This window comes from Azolla caroliniana, unplaced genomic scaffold (assembly GCF_043228905.1).
Source record: "Azolla caroliniana isolate FFs.n. ecotype wild unplaced genomic scaffold, voAzoCaro1.0.p SCAF_18, whole genome shotgun sequence".
Lineage (NCBI taxonomy): Eukaryota > Viridiplantae > Streptophyta > Polypodiopsida > Salviniales > Salviniaceae > Azolla > Azolla caroliniana.
The window spans coordinates 18061129-18076815 of record NW_028230453.1 but is presented as its reverse complement, the minus strand read 5'-3'; the positions used below and the strand labels follow the sequence as shown (position 1 = coordinate 18076815).

Below are 15687 nucleotides of genomic sequence, written 5' to 3'. Positions count from 1 at the left end.
TTTTTTCAGCATTATCTCTCGTCTAATTTTATTCAGGTCAGACGAAAGCACACCAGATGACAACTCTGCCCCGTTGTTGTCCTCGCATCTTCGTCATTCGTTGAACTTGATGACTCTTAACTTAGACAGTTTGGTCACTTTCTTTTTGGATGGCCTTGAGTGCACGTGCACCTTTTTAGGTGCCGCCGTTATCGGGGAAGGTAAACGCTCCTATAACGAGACATGGCCCTGTATGTATGGCTGTAGTGTTGTGATCATATTATTTGATTGCTCAATTGCCAAATCAGAATGGTTCAGGACCTCACGAATCCGTCACTGATAAGTCTTCGCATACCCACAACTTGCGAACTACCTTCGAGCATTCAATTAAAAATAAAAAATTAGACCTAAGTTGAAAACCAAAACCGAACGACGAAACCACAAATTTAACGGCTTGATTAAATTTTTAACGGTTTCGTCGTTCGGTTCGGTTTAGGTTTCAAAAAATTTGAACGGTTCGGTGTCAAACCGGTTCGATTTCGATTCTCTCAAACCGAACCGAACCGAACCGAACCGTTGCCGATTGTTAGGAGGAGAGTAACCCTCAACCCTAAACCCTAAACTGGTCTGCGGGGGAAGAGCTAACCCTAAACTGTCTGTGTCCGCGCCTGTGTCTGTGTCTGTGTCTCTGTGTGGATCCGATTTCCGTTGGTGTGGCGGGAGAGACAGACAGACAGACGGATACAGAGAGAGATCTCCAGTTCAAACCATTCCATCTCCATCTCCCCCTCCCCGCGCTTTCTCTGTCTCCGATCCATGGAAGCTCGCTGAGTATCCCCGCACACAAGCTTCATCTCCATCCTCCTCGTTCCTTGCTTCGTCCCCGCACAACGTCCTCGAGACCTTTCCCTGCAGATCCATCGAAGCTTGCTCCTTACTCTCCAGGTTCTTCTCTCCATTCACCTTCTTTGGTTGCTTCTTTCAGTAGACGCTCTTCAGGCATTCTGTGCAAAATCCGCGGAAGCTTGCTCAGGACTGTCTAAGTTTCCTCTCTTCTTCTCTTCTGCTGATTTCAGCAGGTCAAAGCTCTCGCGTTTCTGTGCAAATCGCTGCGTGGGTCAGGGTCTGAATATTTTGGATGATATTCGTTCATAGCAGAAGTTCAACCTTTACGCTTTAATCTCTGGCGGCAAATCCATAGAAGTGAACTGTCTAGGTTGGACTCATGGCGCAGGCAATGAATCTTTCAGCAAACTTTCGTGGTTCAGTATTCAAATCTTTTGCATAAGATACCTTCATAGTTCAAGTGAAACTATTGCAAATTCTGAAGGAAGTAGAAGAATTCTGTGCCGTTTATAGCTTGGTTCAGATATTGATTCCTTTGCTGAAGACTGTGGTTCAGATCCTTTGCATAAAACACAGCCATAGGCCTTTGCATAAACTCGAATTCTGCCAGAAATTGAAGATTTCATTGTGTGAATCATACACTAAAGAACTCAGTTGTTCAGGCTTAGAATTCATTGCGTACGACATGCACAGACATAGTAAAAGCTAAACCATTTCGATTTCCTGACATCGATCCATGGCAGAAAATCGTGGCTTGGATTTCATTTCACCTCTCCATTGAAATGTGTGATAAGCACACTCCGAAGCTGAGTCTTTCTCCAAATCAATGTGCTTCAAATTCTGAATCCTTTGTATAATAGATGGTAAACCATTTATTTAGGATTGTGTCAATTATTTACTTCATGCAATGTTGTCGATCCATGGAAGCAGGCCGTGGACTCTCCAAGTTCACCTTTTTACTCATGCTCTCCACGAGTTAAGTTTGAACCTTTGTGAAGACCCCTGTGGTTCAATTTCTAAATCCTTTGCATAAGATGTGCTTATATCAGGGATAACGAAATTCTACGGGGTTTCCCTTCTCGGTTAGCAATGGTTGTCAAGGAGAAAAAGGCGACTTTAACCAAACGTGCTCCAAAACCAGAAGATAATGCAGACACTATCCTCTCCAGATTAGAAAATGAAAGTGAAAATGATCTTGGCGTTTTAGCTTCCTTGAAAGCTCATCTTGAGCCAATTTGCAAGGTTGCATCTATGCCTGGCAAGGAGAATGTCACTGATGCACAGAAGCACCGCCTAGCAAAGGAGTTTGTCCCATTCTTAGCTCAAGTTTTGAAACTCTGCTCCAGTGGTCTATCGAAACTTCAGATATCCGCTGAAGAAAGTTGTCTCATGAAGGCTGATAAGTTCTTTGAATGCATGGTGTTTGCTTTAGACTGCTTCGAGCATGTTCGAAACTCATTGGTTGGAGCTCCATTGGAGATAGAATTGCAACGATCTTGGTTGGTTCGGCGTCTCATAGCATGGGGAAAGTTTCAAGAAGCACTGGATCAAGACCTAAAACTATTCTTCAGCCTTTCCTCAAGAGCTTTTATGCTGACAAAACCAGAAACTCTTAAACAAGAGTTTACTAACTTCAAGGAAGAAAAGTTCTACCTTCCTAATCCAGATAGCGCCCGGGAATTAAATGAAGGACTTATTGTCCTTACAGTTGGGGCAGCAACAGATTTAATTGTTTGTGCAGCGGAGCTTGGGACTAAAATTTCATCCCTTTTTGCACTTGTATACGAGACTGCACAGCAACTGGAACCATGGCTGAGGTACTTCCCTATTTTTCATGCAGAATCTTGGTTAGTGCATATTGGGCTATTCTGTCCTTATTATCAAGGATATCACAGTTATTCCTCTCTAAGGTTTGATACTAGATATTTATTCCTTTATAATGTCAATTAAAAATATGAAACTGTACATCAGAACCTGACTAAGCACAACAGATGCAAAATCTTTGTGGAATTTTTTGATATTCGATGGCTTATAATATGCACCATTTGGTCACATTCTTGACTGCGAATACGTATTAGTTCAAAATTCAAATATAGATATATACACCAAGCCATTTGCCATTCTTATTTTGTCTCTAAAACCTGACACTTAACTGCTGCTTCCTGGGGGCAATATGTGTTTCCTGAATGTGTTGGATTCAACTTGGATTTTCATCCATGTTCTCATATGAATAGCTCAGAAGTTATTCCACTGGGTTGAAGTTGATATGCATGCCCCCCATTTCAAAATACACAAACGGGGTGCAAATGCTTTTTGGCATGCAGTTGGCCCTTCTTTCGTCATGAACTCAACAAAGTACTTGGAATAAAATTGAGCTAGATTGGATTCCTACATGACAATGCCCGATTTCTTTATAATAAAATCAAACTCTCTTTTATTGAAAGGCTAATCTATCAATAAATCAAAATCTGACTTCATTTTGCAATTTGTGACGGGGCTCAAACTTTGTATATTGATTACAGTATATTGGATGATAACAAAGCACAGAAGCAAAGGAGCTTACTTTTCAAAGAGCTTAATAAGTGTCTAATGATGAGGATATCAAATTGTTCAGATAATGTGGTTTCTGCCGAAAAATTGGCCTCTCTTACTTTGTATGAGTGTGCAATGTCTTCACTGAATGACAATTTTTGCAAGGTAGGAGATTATTTCAATTGTAAATTGGATTTTGTGAGGTTTCTTGACGCTTATGTCCCACAATATGTTCGTAGATAACTGTAGGGTATGCTCTATTTGCATTATATTTTTTGGATCTTGAAACACATTTAGGTTTATGAATTTAATATGCTTGCACAGGTAGTAAGAAGCATCTGTTCACGGATTACCTCAAAGGGGTCCAATAATACAGAACTTGCAATTGCTGTGTATGAAGAAGCCTTGATAAAAATTGGCCAGATAAAACAGGTATGTCGCTCATGCTAGAACTAGAATTCTGTGCATATAAAGCTTCAGCGTTCTGTGTCAGCCTTTTAATGGGTAAGATTTACATTTGTCTGTCAGTGTCATAGAAATGGCTATTCTGCCCATTCCAAGACACCATCTCTATTTTGCATTTCTAATGGCTTTTTACCTTCGCCTACTGACATGTGCATTTAGCTACCCACATTTGATTGAAGTTCATATTTGAAATAATGCCATGTTAATAATTAGATGAAAACATCTATTTTGAAAGCAAAGGATGTTATGTATTGAATTATTTTTTGGTCCATGGGTTTATTCAAAGGTGCATTGAATATTGTTCTATGTTAATTCTTAAAGAATGACCACTATACCTTTCAATTTTTTATAATTCTGGTTTTAGCACGTCAATGCTGGTTAAAAACGGTGTTATGCATCAACACAAGAGCCTATATGCAAAATTCAAGTTTCAGCTCATCTGTCTTTCTTCACGGTTGACAAATTTTAATCTGTTTGGATGTTCTGTTCTTTTTGCATGTCTGTAAAAACATTTCCATGTTTTTCAGGCCTTTAGGATCAGAATATACCGTCCTTCATGCATTGTTTCATGGACTGGAGACACTTGTGTTTGAGATTTGAATAGCAGATAGGGTGTGGCGAAAACTAGAATATGAGTAGGCTAATAAGAATATGATCTGCAGTGAGCATACTGTGATGGTAGTAAGATAGAAAGCTATATGCATTCATGTCTTTTAAAAGACCAAAATGACCTATAAGACCAAACAAGAGATTCTATCTTAAAATGTTTTCACGTCTTCTTTGCAAACAACAAATGTAAATATAACTAAAGATAGGGTACTAAAGATTCTAGATATCCAAGAATGTACGATTTTAAACTGAAGTAGACTGAAATTGCCTTTAAAAAATGGCCGCCCCACGATGGAGTGATCTTCCAAGTGAGAGAAGCACCTTTGATGCTGGATGATAATGGCCTTTATTTGTTGATGACGAGAAATAAAGAAAGATATATTGATGTCTCTAACCACACCATAATGTTCTTGGTTAGAGAGTTTAAATTAGGATTTTGCCGCACATAAATATTACCGTATCATAATGCCACCTATTGACTAAGAGAGTATAAATTTTATAGCTTACACTTAAATGGGTTTACTATCATTATGACCACATCCATATGGAAGCCATTACACTGATTTTTTTTCATTCTCTGTAGATCTATAAGGAAAAGGATTTGCTTGAAATGGGAACTTCTCCATTGTAGGAAGTTGTAAGGGAGTGTCTCCTTTTACAGTAGTCAGTAGTCAGATTCTGGATACTGTTCCCTTGTTATGGGCATTTGTTTGTTGTGACTATGCCCATTCAAAGTTTCCCAGTAGAGCGTTTGTCTGTGCACAGTTCTGTTAGGCATCATGTAGTGCATGATGCATTTGAGTAATGTTCTTTGTAAAGACCATGTGAAGGAATCTAGATTAATGATAGCATACTCCCTGAAACAATAACGTCCGTTGTAGAGCAGAATGGTTGACAAGTGCGCAAACTCATGCACAGCTTCAAAAGGTACGAGGCTCATTTGAAATGGTGGAACTTGTTGAGTGCTATGCTCGACTTTGTCAAACTGGCAAGAGAAGCCAAGATGGATGGGACCATATTTGGAGAGCAATCAGTGACAAAAGCTTACAGGTAACCGATATTTAATAATAGAAAATGTGTCACATGCATAACTAAGAAATTTTACTTTGACTTCTCAATATTGTGATGCAGGAGACAGCCCCCATGATGTCACTGGCTGGATTATATGCTGTTAGTCTAGTCCTGGCTCCTGATCTTTCTGAAACTCTTGCTTTCAAGGCGTGCAGTATATTGCACAGTGTCATTGATACAGTGCAGAAATTTTTAAACACGTCAACAATTCTATTTTCTAATTCAATCCACATGAACAACCAAGAAATTTCGACTTCTGCCTTGACTGTGAGAAACTTTGTCAGTGTCTATAGGGCATTGGACTTTCTTCGTAGGTCAGCTTCCAGTTATACCCAACTACAATGGGATATATTTATTGCAGGAAATGGAGAACCTTGTATCCTCTCTGAACTGAATGGTGCCTTGGAAGTTTGTCTACTCCTTTTCTGCAAATCAGTAAAGTCTGGTTTAGGGTATGTCTGCCTGCTATATTTATTGAGTTTTTGACCTTTTCTTAGTGCAACGATTGCCCAGCGATGCAGTTGAAATAAACCTGTGCGCTTCTGCAGGTGTAGTTGTCTAACAGCTGATGAACTGGATATCTTTCAACGGGGAAGCAAGTCCTTCTTTCTTGCCGCAAATGCAGCACTTAGACTATCATTATTGAGGCAGAAAAGCCAAAAGGCATGACCAAATATTTTCATTTTAACGTATCCATTTTGTTGAGCAAGTAGAAAACTTAACTGTAAATGTTTGGGAACCTAACTAAGAATTTGGTGGATGCAGGAATGCATTATGCTGATAAATGAATCCATCACTGATACTTTTCCTGGACTGGATGAGCTTCGATGGCTTATGTCATCTTGTTACAACATGGGGGTTCAGTTGTTCAACATGAAGCTACACAAAATGGTAAGCGGTTTGACAAAATAGTAGATGATATTGCAGTATCAGGGAGTGACCATTTTGTATCTAAGCATGTTGCAGTTGAGCTATGTTCTGTCAGTGAACGAACCACCAGCTATGGCAGTATTATACACCATCAGGAGTATATGCCAATATTATATATCCGATGACGACAAAAACTTTGTTATCACCCGATGCCAGTCGTATATATATTGACTTTCAAAAGATGATTTCTCTTTCAAATTTGAGTTAAATTACCACAGAGTTTACCCTGCTGAGGTCTTTGAAGTGAACATTGAAAATGGATGGTTTACATGTGGTGTTGGTCTTGTTTTTTAAAATAAAATTTCTAAAAAGGATGATTTCAAGACTTCTGGATTAATGTTTTGTGAATATTCTAAATAAGATGGAAAGAAGTTTAAACTAATCAATTGAGGCAATCACATTCATTTGACAAGCATATCTTTCTATGAGGTGCTGATTTTCATGCATTTCTGAATTGCTTATTGCACAGCAGTTCTAAAATCCTTTGCCTCTGCTTCTTGGTGGCACAGGCATGTGACCCTTTCAGAGTTTCCTATATGGCCGCATGGACAAGAGTATCGCGGATTGCTAAAGCTTGTAATTTGGAATCAGACAAGTTAGCTGATACAGAAAACTCTGTGGATTTTACAAATGCCATGTCAGACGCTTGTACAAAGAGCAGTGTTCTTGTTGATACTTTGAACCGAAGCAATGAATCAAATGAAGCAACGAAGGTGTTTCAGAAGAGTGTGGAACAGTGGGCGAGAAGTAGTGTAACATGCTTAAGAAAGTCCTTTCCTCACTCACTCTTGCAACCATGGCTAAAGGTATATTTGCAAAAGTGATGCATCCTGTTGGCTTAAAAATATTCTGTAGGCTGACCCCAATGGACCTTATTGAGCAGAGAGTCTTTTCAATGAACCTGTCTCAGGACAAAGATTTTGAAGATAACACCATTTACTCCATAATTCAGAACTTTAGTCCTTCCTTACCGCAAGAAGCGGCAGGTCTACTCTTAGAAGAGGTGGGTGGTTCACTCCGGTTGATCTTGCATGCATAATGTGTTATCAAATTATCATTCACAAATTAGAAGATTATGCATGCAGAGGACACACAAATGTGAACTTTCCTTACTAATTTGAATATTAACCATTTTGCAGGAGCTTCTATTTTATGAAACCGTGGAAGAGTCTGAACCAATTGTTGCTTTAGAAATGCAAAGGAAGATATTAGAATTATTACTTGATAGAATATACACACTTGAACATTTTCCGTTACACCGAGCAAAGATTCTTGTATGGAAGGGAAGGATCAATAGAATTGACACTCAAGGGGATGATGAATGGCTGAGTTACTTAACAGAAGCCATTAACATTCTGGTGTGTTATAATATATAAAGTTTGAATGTTGATTTTCATTGGGTGCTATAGTACTAATCAATCATATGATTGCTAGCAACTGATTAGGTTGTAGACTAAGGCCTGTTTGGTAGATCTGTTCTTGTGGGTGTTTGGAGTCACATGGTATTTGTAAAGAACAATTGGATTAACCTTTTTCTCTGGTGTAACAGTTAAATCACGTGGCTGATGAGAAATATGGTTATCACACCAAGCATGACTCAACAGAGTTCCATCTAGGAATATATTATTTTCTCAGGGCAATTTGTGTGCAAGAAACTTATCCTTCATCAAAGGTGGCTATTTTCAGAATCTTTTTGAGTTTTTAAGGACATTATTTTCTTACATGTTTCCTATAATACAGGATCCTATGGAAGATATCTACAATGGCTTAAATCTCTTTGAGAAGTTGTTTTCATCACCGTACAAGTTACCTGTAGACCAAAATCAGAAGGATATGCATTTTCAAGCTATTAGCTTGTTACAGAATCTTTCTGATATGTTGGCATTAAAGGTAGAGGAGCAGCAGTTATCTGTATCACTTTCTGATTGTTTTATAATCACGTGACTGGTGTGTTTGTTCTTGTTCATTCCAGGGCTATTACAGCTTACAGTACCGAGTTTATAGTTTGCTCATTGATATTGCCTCATCATGCCACGTAAACTCAGAGGATGCTTTTCTAGCAGTTTTCAATGGCACAAAGCTTAATCATATGTTCTGCAACAGTCCTTTTCATCGTTCTATGCCAAATCTTGTTGAACAGAAACTGGGGTTAAATTTAGATTCAAAAGAGCTATTGGAAGTCTTGGTCAAGAAACATCCCAAAGGGATGTTTTCTCTGATTTTTATCAACAGTCTAAATTTCTTCCCAAGATCTAGTGAAAGCACAATTTCTGACAGCCCTTCTCCATCCAGTTTGGAAGAAATAATTCAAGAATTACAAGTGAGTATGTGGTTTTTATTTTGCTGTTCAAAATCTTTATTTGTGCTGCTTAAAAAAAACAGTGTTTCTGTTTGTGGTAGGAAGCGAAAGCTAATGATAGCATTTGCAGTCTAGCTCAGGCATTCTTCATGGTGGCAGAATCTAATTGTCGAAATGCAAAACTGCAAGAAGTATGTCTAATCTAAGTTATTATATTCAAGCCAGGTGCCCATTTCTAGATAATTGACGTTCTTAGAGTTGGTTTTTGTATTCTTATTTTAGGCTCTTCAAAATGCAAAAGAAGCACTTAGTCTTCGGCTCAAATTATTGTATAGATTCTTCAAGATCTCTGCAAAATCCTCTACGTTTAGGGTTGCTGAGGCAGAAGCTGTTGAAGATAATCAGAAAGCTCATTATCTTGAACCGTTGGGATCTATTGTTGTTGGCAAATGGCCAAGGGTGAATCTAGGAAAGCATGATGCAGGTCCTAGTCAATGGCAAATTCTTAGCAATTATTTAGAAAGTCTGATGCAGGTAGTTCTATGTCTTTGTTGTAATGGATGCATTTTTGTCCTTTTTGTTCTTGATGCCAACATTTCTCTTTTTACAGGTTGGGACCCTCAATCAAATGTTAGGCATCATTGATGATGCAGAGAATAGTTTCCAAGAAGGCTTCCAAATTGCAACTTCTCACAGTCTCTCATTCGTAGGAGGAGTTTTTAGTTCATGTTTAGGTTGATAATTATTATACAGCTCACAATTTTAAATTGAAAATGAGGCCTTATTGTCTATTAACATAGAAATTTTCTATTTCTAGGGGAGGTACAAAGAAAAAAACATTCATGGCAGCTAGCTGAGGACAGCCTTGTAATTGCCAAACGACTGCTAAATGATCAAGATAAGACACTATACTGTCATCATTGTAGGGAAATGGCTGAAGCTGTTCTAAGTTCCCGCTTTGCTGACCTGGAATATCTTCGTGATGATAGAACTGCTATGAATTCTAATGAAACATGTAACCATGTGATAGAGAAGTATTGCGATGCTGAAAAACAACTCTACTGCCTTATCGTTGAAAGCTGTAAAAATGAAACTGGAGAAAATATGTTCTGTCCTAGCAAAACAAGCTTGTCCCAGGAGAATGAATGTCTCAACATATCTGGAAACAAGGATTTTGTAAAGCCATCTTGTTCGAATGTGTTTCATATTGACACCAATTGTTCTTCCAGCACCGACAGGCATAGGGCTGGCAGAAAGTCTACCAGCACACAAAAACATTCTGATGGAGTTCCTGAATTGAAACCTGCACTTTTAAATAAAGGAAATAATAATATGACTGGGTATCGTACAAGGCGCAAGGTTGCAGCTGCTGCAAAGCAAAGGGAAGAAGATGGAGTTAATGAATTGTGTATGGAGACAAACATTAAACTGGCTATTAGTGAAAGCAATCCACAAGAAGTTGGTAAATATGAGATTGGCTTGGAGAATACACAGAAAAAGAGAAGGCCTCGCCTAAGGAAAAAGACGCGTGATTTGGTTTTAGAATTTGATGTGCAGAATTCAAGCCTTGAAATGCATGAAAGTGATTATGGAGCAAAATTATCTGAAGAAACCACTGTCATAGAAAACTTTAATGAAATTTCCAGTAGATCCCTGAAAATGTGCTGGTGTCATTGCAATAGCAAAGCTAGTTTTCAGCCATTGCCGATTGAAGAATGGTTGGATCTTCAATTGTCTAGACATGCAAAACGTTTGATGGCCAGAGTTCTATTACAGAAAGGTAATAGATATATAGCCTGAAGAGGCATTATTTTCTTCAACTGAAAAAGATTGAACTTTATGAAAATTGTTGGCAGCTTTCATCATATATTTTGACAGTGATCTCTATTTGTTTTCAGGAAAGTACTTCAGAAATATGCAAAACATCCATAAAGCACATCAAGAGTTTTACAAAGCTCTCTCAGTTGTGCAACGTGGTATATATATCTCTTCATCAACGTCTGATTCTCCTGGAGTTTGTCAACCTGATTGCATTTCTCTGAAGGAGATGGGACTTTTTCCAATTGAAGAAAGCAGTTTGCTGTATCATATAAGCATGCTTGCTTTATGCCAAGAAAAATGCGAGGAATTTAGGTAAATATATTCATAATCTGTATAGTACTCTATTACAACTAGATGTCTAACCTTTCTGATGTCAGCAAAATAAATGAAACTTAATGTAGTGAACGATGCTGCTATTTTTCAACTGTTGATGTATCTCAAGCATTAATATGGCTAACTAGAGCTTTCCTATTATGCAAAGAAATGCCTCCATTAATGTCAAAGGTATGACGGGTTATTATTTGTTTGGTATTATGACAGAGATTGTAAACATTGAGCATTCTTGTAATTTAGTCGCAATTTACATGGTATAGGTAGCAAGGACTTTGGCGATACTTCATGTACCCAAGGATTTTGGAGGCCCCTTTGAGGTCTCCCTGATCAATGGTGTTTTGCCTCTGAAATCAGCGTCATATTTCCATCAGATATCTTTAGGTGCAACTGCTCGGCAAAAGCACCTCACCATGTTGAAAGCTAGAAAACATCCGTCAAAGACAGCAACAGGAAAGGTCTATAGCACAGACCCTGTTCTTGCTTCTGAATTCTTTTTTTCCAACTGATGCATGTCGAACTGATACGAGATGAAATATTGGCAGGAATTGGAGGAATGCTGTAATGCCCACCAATGTATCGAGCAGATGGAGCAGCTACTCAGGTATATGATGTTAATTTTTGTTGGATTAAATGGTTTAGTCTCCATCTTCATTAGTGTAGCATATCAACTTGTTTTTTAAAGTTTTACAGGATTCAGCCAAGTGATTTGAGTGATCTTAAGAGAGCTATTGACCATGATCCTGAACTGCCCTGCTCAACCGTCTGTTTAAGCTTGGTTGATCAAGAGATGCAATCTCTATTCATGAGCGAGAAGTTTATTCATCATGATTCATGGCTTCTGATTACACGTTTTGATACTGGTTTGAACCCTCTGTCCATGATGTTCCACTGTGCTTCATTGCCTGAAGGTAGGCGGTAGATCTCTTTTATCATTGCACGATTCGAAATGTTATTTCAAGAAGAACCTCTGCTAAGAATGTCGTGATGTTTATTTAGGCCTCGGTACTTCTTGTTGTCCGTATAACCTGGATGATGATGATGTAACAGTGGAAGGAAGCAAAAGGCCAGCATTCAGTAGTCTTCTCAGCAAGCTTAGTACTATTCTTGATGAAAGCAGACAATCAACTTCTGGAGTTGGACGTCTGAATTCTGTCGAGGACAAGTGTAGATGGTGGGAGTGGAGAATGGATCTTGACATTCGACTTGCATCACTTTTAAGGTATATATGACCTGTAAACGTTGCTGGTTTGGCTCAAATAGCCGTTTCTTTGTTAACTATTTCTAGCTTGACTTTGCAGAACGATAGAAGAGTACTGGTTGGGTCCATGGAAATCATTTCTATTTGGGAATTTCTCTGGCAAATTTTCAGAGACTTTCAGGCATAGTGCTGATTGCTTGAAACAGCAGTTAGAATCTCTAGCCAAGTCATGCTCACTTAATAGTGAACTGATCTGTCTTTTGCTACAAGGAACTGGCTTGTTAACCAAGGCTGAGTTGGAGAAAGGAATTACCTGGATGCTTGGTCAGAGGAGCTACCATTTTAGCTGTAATAAAGGCGCACGGTGTAGGGTTCTGGATTCTGTGGGGAGTTCTGTAATTGCTGAGACGACAGAAGTAGCAGCCAGGATGTTTCTTGAATTCTTTCAATCAGCAGAAAAAACAGCGAGTTCCTTTGGTGGTGTGCAAAATTCGGAAAATGTGAATTTTCATCGGGATCCCATAGTACTAATCCTTGACCGGCATCTTCAGGTGCACACCATCAAGTCTGTTACAGAGTTAATTTATTCCTCATTGTAGTTGCATCTAACTAATATACTATATCCTGTACTGTTTCAGGCATTTCCATGGGAGAGTTTCCCTTCATTAAGAATGAATGAAGTCTACAGGATGCCCTCTATAGGTGCAATCCAAGCGCTTGTGACACAGAGAGGTTTGCATGAAACAATGAAAAGCAAACAGGAAAGTTTAGCAAGTCAATTTCCGAGAAGGGTGGTTGCAAATGAACATTCCTTGGCATGTGTCTCTGATGTGCCCTCCATCGATCCATACAATGCATACTTTCTCCTCAATCCCAGTGGGGATCTTGGAAGCACACAGGCAGCTTTTGAGGAAATGTTCAGGAGTCAGCATGGGTGGGAGGTTGGTTGATTTTGTGATTCTCAAGAGAGAGTTCTACTTACACTTGTACTTTCGTTTTTTTATCAAAACCTGGTATTACTGAGATCAGAAGTAAGTTGAATATCTGATAGGCATTGGTCAAAAATAGGTTGATCGTAATGCGAGTGGTCCAGAAAAAAGAAAGAAAAATATATTAATGTCTTTTAAGAGGCAAAAATGGCCCGTAAGACCAAACAAGAGATTACATTTTAAAATGTTATCTTTATCATTGAGAACAACAAACCAAAATAAAATTTACCTAAGAAAAGTAACTAGAAATAAAGCGATTAAATATATTCTTGAAAGATCTCTAGCATAGGATGATCCAGAAGGGAGAGGTCTTCTGAAGTGATTGAAGCACCTATGATGAAGAGAGATAACAGCCTTTATTTGTTGATGACTGGGCCGGTGAGATCATGGTTCCCGAAGCCAGGGCCTATGTACATAACAAATTGCTGTTGACCGATCTATTGTCACCCTTTTGCAATGTCCTGGTTGGGAGCTTCCTTGTGTAGCCCTTGATAAACTTGTCCTCATATTCTATTGCCTTGCATAGTGCGCAAAAACCTTGGTTAAAGAGGCAATGGTAACTGTTTCTTGTCTCATAAAACACAGCACAGTTTAGAGATATCCATTCTGTCCATCAAGTCTAAAATCTGATACTCAAAGAAATTTGCTAGTTTGGTGAATTTTGTGATATACAAAGCCAGATAGCTAAAAAAGATATTTGAAATTATGTGTTGAAAAAAATGTGTATATACATACATACATATCCAACATAATTATCTTGATTGTGTCAGGTTTTCATATTGCCAAGGTTTGCTACCATGCAATTCGATATGTATTACATATATATAACAATGTATATTTATTTATATGGAAACTTTTGGTTTGCAGGGGAGGGTAGGGGAAATACCTACTGCTGAAGAATATATGGATGGTCTGCAAACACATGAGCTGTTTGTATATTTTGGTCATGGAAGTGGTACACCCTCTTTGAACATGAATCTCAACAAGAAATTTGGATCTACTAATGGATTCTGAGAATAAAATCATCATCTGAACTAAACTGCAGGAGATCAATACCTTCCCGAGAGGCGAATGAGGAAAATGAAATGCTGTGCTGCTGCGTTGCTGATGGGTTGTAGCAGTGGCCGCCTATTGATGAGAGGTGATTATGAGCCTCTAGGAGTGCCTTGGACTTACCTAATGACAGGCTGTCCAACAGCTATTGCAAATCTATGGGATGTGACTGATGGTGATATCGATAGGTTTAGCAGAGTCCTCCTCAGTAAATGGTTAGATTCTGAAATTGACCAAGAGGCTAGGGTCACTTCATGTAATAAGGTGAAAGAGAGCAAAAAACAAAGCCTCAGAAAAGGACATAATAAGGCTGCACTAACTGTTATGTCTGAAGATGGATCAAGTCGACAAGCTATGTTACAGGGTAGAGTACGTACAGCTACTCATGTTGGAGAAGGAAGAGATGCATGTAGATTGCCATATCTCATTGGTGCTTCACCTGTATGCTATGGTATTCCCACATTGATAAGAAGAAAGAACCCATCTTAGAACTCTAGATCTACAATCCTTGTTGGGGTTATTACTTCAAATTAGGCGGAAAAGCCTTTGTAATAGAATGGTTATTGATTGCCATTTGTAATAAAAGAAATCAACGTCTTTCAAATGTTAATTTCTTCTATAAAATTGGTTACTCTTACAGCTTAACTAATGATATGAAAGAATTTGGTAAGTAGATTACCAACAGCTTGCATGATTCTACGTTGTAGATGGCTATACCAATAAGTGTACACCAATTAAACCACTCATTAAGAGATGCATGAATGAGAGAGAGAGAGAGAGAGAGAGAGCCCAAATAGATGTAGTTCAGTTGGAAAGGTTGCCCTATGGAGACCAGGAGGTCATGGGTTTAACCCCAACATTCCAAGATATATATGAAGTAATAGAGAGGTGACAGATTGGGTTTCGAATCTAAGGCATAGTGCTCATAGTGCTAATTAAGGTAATCAAGAGAGAGAGAGAGAGAGAGAGCTTGGCTGGTATGGTTGCTCAATGTCATGGGTTCAAGCCCTATATTCTATAGTGGCATCTAGTGAATTAAGAGATATGTATGAAGTAATAGAGAAGTGAAAATTTAGGTTTTGAACCCAAGATGTAGTGGTAGTAGTGTAACAACTTACCACCAATGTAACCTAATTGAGAGAGAGAGAGATCCTTTTTCTTTTTTTGAGCTGTTAGGGATTTTTACATAATTGGGAATGTTTGTCATGAGTCGATGGAGATGATGTTGTGTAGATATGCATGAGATTCAAAGCCCAAGATTATGTCATCAACATAAAGAAGGATGTAAACATGTGTACCTACTTGTAAGAAAACTCTAGCTCTTGAGTGAAAAGTGAATAAGACGTAGAAGTGAAAAGTGCAACTTTTATACTTACACGTTTAGTGCAATTACATATATGTTGCTTAGTGTCTAGGATTATTTCATAGGTTGCCAATGCCAATGTCCATGCCTATCATAGACCATCACTTTCCCAAATCTTCCATATCAAATGTATTCTTCAAATCAAAATTTACCATGGCAATCAAAAATTTATCATTAGATGTGAGCATAATGTCGTCCA

At 38.5% G+C, this 15687-nt stretch overlaps 1 protein-coding gene across 4 annotated transcripts; it reads left to right on the top strand.

Moving 5' to 3' along the window:
• The first annotated feature begins 853 nt into the window (after positions 1-853).
• LOC147852581 (separase-like) lies at positions 854-14717 on the top strand. Of its 4 annotated transcripts, XM_087334115.1 has the most exons (27): positions 856-2642; positions 3348-3522; positions 3682-3789; positions 5350-5481; positions 5563-5954; positions 6051-6165; positions 6268-6393; positions 6942-7238; positions 7316-7435; positions 7572-7790; positions 7982-8104; positions 8173-8322; positions 8405-8752; positions 8833-8922; positions 9014-9265; positions 9342-9465; positions 9549-10511; positions 10630-10864; positions 10954-11056; positions 11146-11340; positions 11428-11486; positions 11576-11793; positions 11882-12104; positions 12184-12634; positions 12722-13024; positions 13940-14027; positions 14118-14717. In XM_087334115.1, the coding sequence occupies exons 1-27, from the start codon at positions 1915-1917 to the stop codon at positions 14612-14614; spliced, it is 6834 nt and encodes a 2277-aa protein (XP_087190241.1). In that variant the 5' UTR covers positions 856-1914; the 3' UTR covers positions 14615-14717. The 4 variants fall into 4 exon arrangements, with proteins under 4 accessions (XP_087190242.1, XP_087190241.1, XP_087190243.1 ...); XM_087334116.1 differs by lacking the exons at positions 13940-14027; positions 14118-14717 and adding an exon at positions 13349-13471 and having other exon boundaries at positions 854-2642; XM_087334117.1 differs by lacking the exons at positions 856-2642; positions 3348-3522 and having other exon boundaries at positions 3684-3789; positions 5318-5481.
• The last annotated feature ends 970 nt before the right edge of the window (positions 14718-15687 follow it).

Bases quoted from the DNA above. Each gene is read 5' to 3' on its own strand.
- LOC147852581 (XM_087334115.1), top strand. From the start codon at position 1,915: ATGGTTGTCAAGGAGAAAAAGGCGACTTTAACCAAACGTGCTCCAAAA. The intron at 5,955-6,050 runs GTATGTCTGCCT...GCGCTTCTGCAG, and splicing joins TCAGTAAAGTCTGGTTTAGG to GTGTAGTTGTCTAACAGCTG. The intron at 8,753-8,832 runs GTGAGTATGTGG...TGTTTGTGGTAG, and splicing joins AAATAATTCAAGAATTACAA to GAAGCGAAAGCTAATGATAG.